Consider the following 12,920-nt stretch of genomic DNA (forward strand, 5'->3'; position numbering starts at 1 on the left):
TCAAGTTACTCACCGGCCTGGCTCTAGCCCTGCCCCCGTTCTGAGATCATTGGCATCGGGGCCTACCTCAGGTCGCACTGGGTCCTCGATGCCCACCACGCAGATGCACGTGAGTTCATTGAGAATGTCATTCTCGTTGTCCCAGTCAGGCTCGGGGCTGCTGGGGAAGTCACGGTAGGCCACACAGATGGTACGGAGCCCGTCACAGGCCATGGGTTCGATCACCTTCTTAACCATCTCATCCCTGTCACGGGGCCGGAAGACCCGGGGTTCCCCAGTCCCACTGAGGATCTTGCAGCACCTGGCGGAGGGAAGGGAAGGAGATGAATGAGGCCCACCTACCTTGGCTACTGAATGCCCATCTGACCCGCCTCCCATGATGCCTCAGTGCAGGCAGCAGGCCTGGGGGGAGGGGTGACAAGCAGGGGTGCAACCAGGTGGCCTTTTTGCAATATTTGCCTCAGAACCCTCAGCTGCCTGCTGCATGCAGGGTTTAGGAGGTTCCACTTAGGGAGAAAATCATTACCACAGATGAGATGCTTTGGAAGCCCCTAAACCCAGGCTGGTGCTTTTCTGCCTGGCTTTCAGGCTTGCCTGGGGAGCATCTAATAAAGCGAAGGTGTAGGCCAGCCTTCGCAGTTCCAATCTGAGTTGTCTGGGATAAGACAGGGATCAATGGTCTGCCTGTCTTTCCTTTCTTCTGTCCTTCTTGCTTTCTCTTTGAGAGAGGGGCTCAAGGCAGACCAGGCTGTCTTCTAACTCAGAGATCCTCCTGTCTCTGCCTCCTCAGCGCTGGGATGCAAGGCGTGAGCCACCATGCCCAACTTCTTTCCTTTTCTTTTCACGGAGGTGACTCTAACGTACTACAAGCCAGGGTTGAAAGTCTCTGGGCTTGACTAATGCACAAATGGGGAGACTGAGGTGCAGGGGGAGAGTGACCTGATTAGGTCCAGCGTGTGTGGGGATGGTGACGTGTGACCCAGACGCGCACGGCTGTGCTGATCAGCTTACTTTTTGAGCACGATCTCCGAGGCGCCCTTGCTGTACATGCGGAAGCTCTCGTCCGGCATCTTGATGACCGTGCTCATGGACTTGCGCACGGAGTTGAACGTGTACACCTTATACAGCTTCTCCTCTGGCATCTGGCTGCGCACCGGCTCGTAGTCCTGCCTCAGGTCCAGCACAAAGCCCAGCAGGCCGCACTCTGTCTTGTTGCCCACCTGCCGGGGCAGGGCGCCCTCCTTTTCTGGAGGCTGTGGAGAGAGGTGGGATGGCTTGTGCAGGGCAGGACTCACCACAGAGGAGTGCCTTCCCTGGCTATCATTTTGACCCTGAGGCTGCAGCATGGCTGAAGCTCTAGGAGTCCAGGGCACCCGGAGGTGTGGGCCTTTGAGACATTCTGTTTTCAGGCTAGTCCTGGTTCTGGGGCTGGCCATTAAGAATTTATTTTATTTTTTAAAATTATGAATGATTTCTGTTCTAGTTTGCTTTCTATTTTGATAAAAAAAACATGACTGAAAGCAACTTGGAAGCCTGGCGTGGTGGTGCACGTCTGTAATCCCAGCCCTCGGGGGAGGCAGAGGCAGAGGCAGGAGGATCTCTGTGATTTCAAGGCCTGCCTGGTCTAGAAAGCAAGTCCAGGTCAGCCACAGTTACACAGAGAAAACCTATCTCAAAAGAAAAAAAGCAACTTGGGGAGGAAATGGTGCATTTCAGCTTACATGTCCTGATAATAGTCCATCATCAAGAGAACCCAGGGCAGAAACTCGAGGCAGGAACCTGGAGGCAGGGACTACAGCAGAAACCATGGAGGATGCTTCTTACTGACTTGCTCCTCATGGCTTGGGTAGCCTGCTTTCTTACACAACTCAGGACCGTCCAGGGATGGTGCCTCCCACATGGGCTCTCCCACATTAGTCACCAATCAAGAAAATGCCCCAAAGCTTGTCTACAGGCCCATCTGATGGAGGCACTTTCTCAGTTGCAGTTCCTAGATAACTAGTTTGTGCCACATTCACAAAATCCAACCAGCACAGTAGCCAGCAGAATAAAAAGGACAGTGATATAAAAATAGTCAGACAACTACATAAACGCTTCAGACTCTTCATGTTTGCCTGTTTTGAGACTGGGTCTGTCTCATGTAGCTCAGGCTGAATTTGAACTTTCCACACAGCCAAAAAATGTTCTTAAACTTTTGATCCTCTTGCTTCTGGCTCCCAAGGGCTGGGATTACAAGCGTGTGCCACTATGTCCGACCAGATTTTCTTTCTTTCCTTCTTTCTTTCTCTCTCTCTGTCTCTCTCTTTCTTTCTCTCTTTTTTTAAAGTAAAATCTCTCTGAATATTTTCCATCTGCAGAACTTTCCATTTGATCTAGAACTGGTCTCAATTGTCAAGCTGTTGGATGTGTATTGTGACATTTGATTTTAAGGTAACTGTCGATGAAAACTACTGATACTCTCCTCACAGCTTCTTCCAGAGTTAACCTCTCACATCACCATAGCAACAACATCACAACAAGGCAGGGGCACAGACACAATCAAAGCAACCCCACTCAGACCCATATGCATACATGTTTCTTTGGTTCTTTCTCAAGGCATGGCATCAACTCCTGGAAGCATCACGATGTCCAAACAGAAGAGTTTAACGTGTGTCCTTGTTTCATTCTTTGATAGCCACAGTGTGCCCTCTCTCTGCCTCTAGCCACTAGTTCCCACCTCTCTGCTTTCCTCATTTCCCCTTTTCTTCTGGTGCAGTGCTGGAGATCAAATCCAGATCCTTGTACATGCTAAGCAAGAGTTTTACTATTAAGCTATATCCCCAGTCCGTGTCAGTCAAATCAAGTGTGACACATACATGAAATTATACAGTATGTCATTGATGGAGATTGGCTTTTTTTTTTTTTGCACCCAGTATAGCCCCTTGAGACCAGGTGGTCCCATGTATCTCATGCCTCTCAGCAGCAGTCCATGGTGGGTGGATCATTCTCTGGTTTTGATTTAGGTTAGACCACAAGAACAAAAAAAAAAAAAAAAAAAAAAAAGAGGCCAAACGGGGCTGGCAAGATGGCTTAGCTGTGTAGTGCCTGCTACCCAAGAATGAGGACCTGAGTCTGGACTCCCAGCACCCACATGTAAACAAGGGAGCGTGTACTTGTAATCCAAGTGCTGGGGAGGTGGAGACAAGAGAATCTCTGGAGCTCGCTGGCCTGACAGCTAAGCAAACTTGTTGAGCCCGGCTTTTGTGAAAGGCTCTGTCTCAAAAAGTAAGGTGGAGCCAGGCATGGTGGTGTACAACTTTACTCCCAGTACCCAGGGGGCAGAGGCAGGTTGATCTCTGTAAGTTCCAGGCCAGCCAGGGCTAGAGAGTGAGACCCTGTCTCAACAAACAAACAAACAAACAAACAAACAAACAAACAAACAAACAGTGATTGAGGAAGATATCTAATGTTGACCTCTGTTTCCCCAAATACGCACAATTGCGTGTGCTCTCTTGTGCATGCTCATGTGTGTGCGTGTCACATACACATACATACATACACACACACATCCCAACAGTGGCCCCTTTAGGAGGTCTAGTCCAGTGTCTGAGTGGCCATGTAGCTCCGTCTTGTTTGACGAAAGCTTCCTATGGGGAGGCTGGACGCCTGCTGTCACTCAGCCACTCAGCCACTCAGCAGTCCCTTTGCCATGCTGGTTTGTGTTCGGCACTCCAGTGTTCTTTTCCTACTCCACAGAGCAACACAATCGACTCATCCTTTATCCTGGTTCCTCTCTCTTTCCCTTCCCTCTGCTTGTCCCTTTAACACACCCTTCAGCATCTGCTGGTCCTCTGGTAGCGTTTCCTGTCCTGGAGTCTTAGAAAAACATGGGCTGAAGAATCCCCTTCCCTGCCCTGGTGGGCAAAGTCAATAGCTCAGTAATCTTAATACCTTAAGGACACACTCAAATATCTCCTCAGATTTGAAAACAGCCTGTGTGGGTCCATGTCTTGTATTCGAGTTCCCAGGGTAAGCATGGAGCCCAGTGCATAGTAGGTGCCTACCTACTATTTGCTGATGGTTCAAGGTGGACCAGTTGGCTGGGGAGATGTAGGACAGTAGGCCACTGTAAGATGCTTGCACATGGGCACTAGGAAAGGGGTTAAAAAGTGGCTGTTGGGAGTGCAGCTCTGCAAATGCACACACTTCCTCTTGCACTCTCCAACCCCAGCCATATACCCACTCATCTCACTAGAAATGACTGTGTAGCTACTTGGGCGGCATGCCTTCTGGAACAGTAATGGCTGCTGGAGATAACCCTTTGTCTGGAGAGATTTTGAAGAAGAACAAATAGCCGTGGTCATATCTGTGCTCCCTCCATCTCAGAAGTAGCTTTGCCTAGGTCTTAGACCAGTCCTGCCAAAAGGGCTTTCTGAAATCCTCATCCTCATTCTCCTCGATTTTGCCCAAGAGAGCATTTGGGGCAAGAAAAAGGTGCATTCAAGATGCCAGCTTGGGGGCTGGAGAGACGAGCTCAGCAGTTACAAGTGCTTGCTGTTCAATCGTGAGGCCAGAGTCTGGACATGAGAGCCCATCCTGGGCAGCTCACAAATGTCTATAACACCAAGGGATCTGATGCCCTCTTCTGGCCTGTAGAGGCACCTATGTACACACACACATATGCACCTCTGCAGACACATATACATGCACCATAGATGTACAGAAGCAAAACATAGTGAAATTTAATTTTTAAAAAAGACGCCAGGTGACCTTTCCATCATCAGTGGGCATGTTTCTAGCTTACCCTCCACTCTTGAAACCCTGGCTCAGGCCTGGGGAGAAGACTAGAGTTATGTGGAGATGTAGACATTGACAGGCGCTGGCCCAAAGACCCATGGATGCTGAGAAGGAAAGAACATTTCACACATTGGCACAGCTTCCCCGTCTGTGGAGCAGAGGGACTGCAGGAGGTGGGAAAAGGCTAGCCATTTCCACATCAGCAGAACATGGTGAGCGATGGCAGAGTGGGGCCGAGCGGCAGGTGATCTAGCACGGCTAACCAGAGACTCAGTGCCTTTGGAGGATGTACCATGCCCAGGTCGTGGGGAGGCAGAGGCACCTTTGAGACAACTTCCCATCGAAGATAAATTTGAGATAATACAAATTTGGCTCACTAAAATGCAGTTGTTTTGGACTTTAAAAACTAATTTTATAACTAACTTTCTGATGATTTCAGAGTTTTCTGTTTTCCACAACAGCGTTCTACCCCTCTGCTAATGAAACAAAATGACGACACAGAGCCCTTAAATAAAAATACCTAATTACTTATTTGCCCAAGAGAGCTGAGCAGTCATGCTTGCCAAGCACCCGGCATTTTATTACCCTCTGTGAAATATTTTAATTTTCCTCTAAAAGGATTTCAAACAATCCCGTGTTGCAAATGGCAGAGCTGCCTCCTCCGTAATTCAATTTGTTTCTCTGAACTTGAGCTCTGAAATCGCCTACGTGCATTATTAAGAAGCGCCTGCCCTCCCCTCTTCGCTCTTGACTTTTTTCATCCTGAGAAACTCTGAGGTTTTGCTGCTGTGTTCCAGCTGCAGGAGGTGTCTGCTCGTATGGGCCTCCGCTTCTGGGGCTGGGACTGTGCCTGCTTGGAGGGAGGGGCCTCAGCTTCCCTACCCCAGAGGAGGGGAAGAAACAAGGTGCTCTTGCTATGTCCCTGCTGAAGCCAGGCCTGGGGCTGCTGCAAGTATCCTGAATCCATTCCAGAGCCCCCGACCTCTGTTTGGGTATTAAGCCCCTGAGCAGTGTGGGGTATAGCCAGGAGGCTATCGTAGCTGAGCCAATCAATGCTTCTATCTTTTGGTGCTGAGAAATGAATGCAGTGAAGGTCAATACAGGATGACTTGAAGAACTACAGACAATAAGTACTGTTAGGAAAAAAAAATGAGATTAAGGGCTGGTGAGCTGGCTCAAAAGGGAAGGGCTCCTGCTGCCAAGCCTGAAGACCCGAGTTCAAGTCCTGGTCGTCGCATGGTTGAAGGAGAAAGCTGACTTCACAAAGCTGCCCTCTGACCTCCACTAGAATGCCACGGCATGTGTGAACCTATGCTCACACACATCACACCCACATATTGCCAAATATATAGAATTAAAACCAAATACCCAGCATGCATCACTTCATGCTCTTTTTGATGATACTATCAAATAATAAAAGCTTCAAGAAATAACACAGGTTGGCAAGCATGTGGAGCACCCAGGAACCCTTTTATGCTGTAGGTAGGAAGGCGAGATGATGTGGACACTACAGAAAGCTGGAAGCCCCCGAAACCCTTGATGTAGAGAAACTATGTTGCACAGTAAAGTACACTTTTGGGCATCTTCTTAAAACAATGGTTAACAGGGCACTCAGAGACCTTAGTGCACTCACATTGGTGGCAACAAAGCCATGGAGCCAACTGATGGCTCTGGTTTACACACACTAAGGAATGTTACGAGTCTTAAAGAGGGGGGAAATTCTGACATTTGCTATGACATGAAGTTGAGGACATTATGCTAAGGGAAATAAGCCAGACACAAATGATCTGATCTTGAGAGGTGTCAACTCACTGAGATGGAGGGCTGAGCAGCTGATGCCCAGAGCTCAAGGGAGGCTGTCGGAAGTCAGTGTTAATGTAGCCAGAGGTCCAGTTTTTGCCAGTTGACAAGTATACGGATGGGCCATGGGAATGCATGGAATCTTACTAAACCATGTGTTTAAAGATGGTTGAAATGGTCAGATTTCATACCGTGCACAAAAACACCCAACAAAATGCCATGGTAACTGCTGATTTCAGTGTTAAGTATTCTCTAAGGATCAAAACTTCCAGTGATCATAGAAACTGAAATCATTAGGGGGTGGCAGGATCTTTAAGAAGAGCAGTGTGGGAGTCTGAGAGTCTCCCAAAGGGGGACATTCTGGGATTCCAGTCTCCTCTTCTTGCTTTCTTTGGCTTCCTGGCACCATGGTGCCTGGCTTTTTCTGACACATGTATCCACTCTGATATGTGGCCTCACCATAGGCCCAGAGCAAAGGCCCCTGCTGATCACAGGCAGAAAACAACCAAAGTGAAGCTGGTTTCTCTTGGGTATCTGTTACACAGACACCAGTTGATAAAGTGCAGTTTGGCAATTGTCCACATGACTGGCTTTCTGGGACTAAACACATCCTTAAGGACAGATGTAGGCAATGAAAGCCCCCAACATGCCTGGAGCAGCCACCAGACACGGCCATTTCTCCCCAAGCTGACTGCTTCCTGCTGAACCAGTTGTCCACAGCCCTTCCAGGCTGCATCCTCATGGCTCCCGGGAGGTGGGGCTGCTGTTCCCACTCTATAGCTGTGTGCCCTGAGGGCCCAGGAGGAGAGGTGGCATTGCTCAGGTGCAGCTGAGCCAGGACCTGTCCCTGGGTCTGCACTCACGGCAGCTGTGGGTGGCTTCTGTCTCCCTCTGGAATACCCGCAGACGCTTTCTTTAGAGTCCACTGAGCGGCACAGTCGGGGGTGGGGGAGATTTCGCAGTGGGCTCATCATTGCCTGCCTCCAGCACTGGGGACCAGCCAGAGACTGACTGTACAGTTGATTGATACATTTGCTGCCTGTGTGGACTGCCGCCAACAGGAGACCAGCTGGGGTGAATTTGGGCAGAATTTGTCCTCCAGATTTGTCACCTGAGTGAGGGCTTGCCTCCCCAAGAGCTTCTCAGGTACTAGGTTTCCTGAAGAGAGAAAGGTGACTGAGCTATCACGTGAGCCATCGTTGTGAGCCATGCTATCTTTCGGAGAGGCTGGGGAACAGGAGGATGGGTGGGTGTCCAGGACGGGGGAGTATCCCTGTGATACGGGAGGCAAAAATCCTCGAGGACCTTCCCAAGTTCCCTATGCTGTATTCTCACTGCTCATATGGACTGTGGTCTGCCGTATGAATGGTGTATGGTGTATTCCAATGGTGTATGGTGCATGTAGTAGCTGGGAGAGGTGTGTTATGTGTTACAAGTGGGTGTCACGCATGTATTGTAGTATCTGCATGTGCATCCCGTGGAGAGTGTGTGTTGTATGTTGTATGTTGTATGTGATGGTGTGTAACGTATGTAGACATGGTGTGTTGCACCGTGAGCCGTGATGTGTAGCGTGAGCTGCAGGAGGGTGTGGGGTAGAAGGAGTATGTTCTATGCATGCTGCTCATCTCGATGTGTTATATGAGGCTGGGTGGAAAAGGGCGCTGTGTGTTGCGCAGCATTTGCTGTGTGTGCTGTGCTGTGCGGTACACACGTGCCGTGTATTACACGTGGTATCCTATGTTACATGTAGTATGTAGCAACATGTAGTGCGTGTTTTGGAATGGGAGTGTGTGCTGGGGAGAGGGTATAGACTGGTGTGAGGTGTGTGTGGACTGGTGTGAGGTGTGTGTGGACTGGTGTGAGTTGTGGACTGGTGTGAGAGTGTGTTGGCGTGAGGTGTGTGGACTGGTGTGAGGTATCGGTATGCAAGTGGAGTGCAGGGCATAGGTTGAGGGGTGGGATACTGGGATGAATAGCTCTATCAGAACCATTAATCGGATCTATTATCCCCATCTGGATTCCCTAACTCTTGACATCTTTCCCCAGGGATCCTGTTTGTAAGAGACAAAAACCAGGAGTTTAACATGCTGGTTCCTGTCATCTCATGCACCCTAAGCCACCACCTCCTTCACACCTGCAAAGCCCCCCCCCCTTTGGTTTTCCCACACTCTCTGGTGCTCCTGTCTTGGCCAGGGTCCAGCTGCAGAGCGTAGTCTGACTAAGAGCCGTTGAGACTCACTGGGAGTGAGACTGGCCCCTGGGTTTGGAGCCAGGACCTGGTTCAAGGGCATCGCTCCTTCCCATGGCCACTTCATTCTAACTCTGCCTCCCTGCTATCAGCCCGGCTCCATGACTCATGGTGATACGGTCGGCAGATATTTTCTACCATCTGGGCATTCCTCAGGCCCCGTGGTCAGGTAGGTGGCTCTGTGGCCACCTTAGGAACAGGTACCCTGGAACCCGGAGCTTCTAACAAGGCAATTTGGCTCATCTGTTCAGAAACCACCTCTGGGGAGGTTCTTTTTCACAGTCCTCTGTGGGCTCTCTCATGGCTTCAGCTCTCACACAGCCATCCTCTGTCTAACATTCAAATGTGGAGTACCAAGGCCTGCCTGCTTTGAAGAGCCCATGTCTGCTCAGGGGCATCCGCTAGACAAGAGTGAATGTGGGCAGAAGAGCATGTCCTTCCAAGACAGCAGAGAGCTGTTTGACTCAGGAGGAAGGCCATTTCCACTGGAACACTTGGCTTTTGTCTCTGAGGCGGGCAAGGTGACAAGGAGTCAGGAATCTTGAGGTTCAAAGAGCTGCAGACTACAAAGGCAAAGGCGTGTGGGTAAAGAGCTTTCGGTAGGATTTCTGAGGCAGGGAAGCAATTTGTGACAAAACGATGACTCACACAGCCTTCCTTGGAGGTCAAGTCTAGTTTGTAACCATGCACACACTAAGAGTGGAAAGAAAACACTCCTGTTCGCTGAAGGGTACTTGAGCTTGAAGCTGGCCTTCAAGGCCCCTCCCTGCCTGCTGCCTCAGCCCTCACACACCTTCCATCTGGGCTTCAGCAGGTCTCCTGAAGACTAGGGGCTAAGGGAGAGGCTACCAGAGGATCATCTGTGGCCTAGAACCTCTTAGCTTCCGAGCTTTACCATTCATCCTCATGATTCCAGAATGAGTTGAGTATCTCTAGGTTTGAGGGTCTGTGTGGGGCTGTACCTGCCTGGAATACCATTGCCCCTCTACCCCTTGGAGAGTTCCTCTGGAATTCTCTGGGTCCCTCTGCTATATGGTAACCAGGAAAAGACACCTTAAACAACAACAACAACTTCTTTTTCTTCTTCTTCTTCTTCTTCTTCTTCTTCTTCTTCTTCTTCTTCTTCTTCTTCTTCTTCTTCTTCTTCTCCTTATCCTCCTCCTCCTCCTCCTCCTTCTGATTTTATTCATTTCATGTGTATGAGTGCTCTATCTGCATGCATACCTGCATGTCAGAAGAGGGCATCAGATCCCAGTATAGATGCTTGTGAGCCACCATGTGGTTGCTGGGAATTGAACTCAGGACCTCTGGAAGAGCAGACAGTGTTCTTTATCATCTTAGCCATCTCTCCAGCCCCTCACCTTAAACTTTTGTTCCTTGTCTTACCACCTTCTGGAGTCCTGGGACTACAGGTGTGAGCATCACATCTGGTTTATGCAATGCTGAAGATTGCATACGGGATTTCGTGAATGGTGGGCGAGCACTCTACCAACTGAGTTATACCCCAGATCTGCTTGTTTGGTTTCTAAAGAATAAAAGGTACAAGAAAACCAAGAGGTCTCTGGATCACTGAATGCAGACTTTGTAATCAAAGGCCGTTTTGGAAGAGTCAAGTTCAGCATTTTGGAGGTAGCAATTGAGCACTGGTGCAGCTATAGTCTGGATCTGGGGTCAAGGCCTACCTCCTGCTGTCATGGGAAGAGGTGTGTGGATCGTCCCGAGACTCCTACCAACTAATTCTCACTCACTCACTGGTGGTGGATGGTGTAGCCATCCACCTACCCACATCTACCTACCCATTCTACCTACCTACCTCGATCCATTTACTCACCCGTGTTCATCCATCCACCCATTTTTTAACATTCACCCATCCTCATCGATCCATCCATCCAACCATCCATTCTTCCACCAACCACCCACATGCATATATCTATCCACCCTTATCCATCCATTAGTTTATCCACTTCTATCTATCTACCCACCTCGCCACCCACATCCATTCAACCATCTATGCACTTAGAATGACCCATATCTACTCATCCACCCACCCCTCTATCCAACAGTCCATCCATCCACTCACCAGTATTCATCCATTCATCCCTCACTCATGTTCATCAGCCCACCCACATCCATCAAAATTCACCCATCCCTTCTCTTTCCATTCACAGCTTCTCTCCATCCACTTATCCACAGCATCACTCCTTCTTACTCTTCCCTCTCCTCTACCCCATTGATAATGATAATACATTTATTTACCTATCAAGTCACTTATTCCACCTCCACCTAGTATTTCTCAGGAGTCTATTCAACTGGAGCAGACATGACTCAATTTCTGCTCACTGTCAAAATACATACAGCCTCCAGGAGATACCAAGAGCACAGAAAAACAGCCTTTCATATCTTGGGTTAAACAGCCTATAGGAGTTATACCCTGGCCAGAGCCCTGAGTCTTTGGCCAAGCTTTTGTCCCCGCCCCAGGAAAAGACACTATCTTTACAACCATCTCCTCTTGCATGTTTCAGTCCGTCCTTCAGTTTAGAGCTCCAACCCTTGGCTTGTAGGATAGATGGATGTGCTGGCTAGTTTTACCTTGACAGGCACAGGTATCATATGGGAAGAGAAACTTTTCTTGTCTTTATTTTTAAATTTATTTTTATCTTTTCTGATATACAGTTTCTCTATGTAACAGAGCCCTGGCTGTCCTGGAACTCACTCTGTAGATCAGGCTGGCTTTGAACTCAGAGATCTGTCTGCCTCTGCCTCCTGAAGGCAAGCTTTAGAGGTATGTGTCACCACACCTGGCCTGGAAGAGATACTTTCAATTGGAAAAAAAAAATGCCTTCATAAGATTTGCCCATAGGCATGTATGTAGTTCATTTTCTTAATGATTGCTGTGGGAAGGCCCAGCACATGGCAGGTGATGTCACCCTTGGGCTGGTGGTCCTGGGTTCTATAATTAAGCAAGATGAGCAATCTGTGAGTGAGCAAACCAGTAAACAGCATTCCTCCATGGCCTCTGCATCAGCTCCTGCCTCCAGGTTCCTGCCCTGACTTCCCTAAGTGATGGACAGTTACCTGGAAGTGTAAGCTGAATAAATCCTCTTCTTCCCAAGTTGCTTCTGGCCATAGTATTTTATCACAGCAATAGAAGCCAAGGAAGACAGTGGACTTCTATCTCTTCTCAGAGTTCATCTGGACTAGGAAAGGAACCCTCAAGATACCCTTAGCCTTACACTGATGGAAGGGCCTGTGTGTGAAGCTGACCCTCTGGATTTAAGGCCTTTTCCAAGCCCAGCACAGGGGATGCGTTGATTGGTTCTGAAAGCCTGCACCCGATTTGGGCTTTCTGTTGGAGCAGGTATCTTTAGGGTCTGGCTTTGCCTCCAGCTGCCTGTCAGGCTTTGGGAAAGAACCCTTTCCTTCCCAGAGGAATGCCCCGTTGTCTGACTGTTTCCCAGCCTCTGCCTCATTACCAGTGGAGTCTCTTAGCAGGGTAACTCACTGATGAGTCAAGGCAAGCAGTTCTACCACCTGGCAAACAAATACCAGGCCTTGAGCAGACACTTGTCACTTAGAAACTCACTGCGTCCTCACCACAATCAACAATAGTTTCTCCTGAGAAACTGAGGAAAAGAGAAGTTGAGTAACCTTTTTCATTCACACAGTTAGGGAGGGGTTTGAAACCAGGCCCGAGTAGGCATTTTAATCACTACCTGCTTACGCCACTAACTCCTATGCCAATGGATGTTAGTCTACAGCAAAGAGAACTGTATTGGCAGAGGATTTTCGGAAAGACCCAGAAAGACAGGCACAGGGGTTTTAGGGTGCCAAGATTTGCAACACAGCAAGGGAACCTGTTGCCTGGGAGGTGAGTAACCTCCTGACTTGTGTTATAAATCTAGTGTACCCCAGGTCCTGGGTCTTGGCAAGAATGAAGATATTCTAAAGCGGTTGTTCTCAGCCTTGCTAATGCCGCAACTCTTTAGTACAGCTCCTCATATTATAGTGACCCCCAACCATAGAATTATTTTCATTGCTACCTCATAACTGGAATTTGGCTACTGTTAGGAATTGTAATATAAATATCTGATGTGCA

General features: G+C 48.9%; 1 protein-coding gene across 11 annotated transcripts in view; it reads right to left on the reverse strand.

Annotated features, from left to right (window-relative positions):
• Nucleotides 1-12,920, reverse strand: part of Atp2b2 (ATPase plasma membrane Ca2+ transporting 2) — a 104,589-nt gene that overhangs the window by 31,135 nt on the left and 60,534 nt on the right. For all 11 annotated transcript variants that reach the window (XR_009591912.1, XM_060383950.1, XM_021637680.2 and 8 more), the window contains 2 exons: nucleotides 1,012-1,253; nucleotides 67-301 (listed from right to left, as the gene is read on the reverse strand). Coding sequence is in view for 10 of the 11 variants with exons in the window: in XM_060383950.1 (XP_060239933.1) it covers nucleotides 67-301; nucleotides 1,012-1,253 (477 nt within the window). In the remaining variant the exon portion in view is untranslated. The remainder of the gene's footprint in view (nucleotides 1-66; nucleotides 302-1,011; nucleotides 1,254-12,920) is intronic.

Source organism: Meriones unguiculatus, chromosome 5 (assembly GCF_030254825.1).
Source record: "Meriones unguiculatus strain TT.TT164.6M chromosome 5, Bangor_MerUng_6.1, whole genome shotgun sequence".
Taxonomy (NCBI): domain Eukaryota; kingdom Metazoa; phylum Chordata; class Mammalia; order Rodentia; family Muridae; genus Meriones; species Meriones unguiculatus.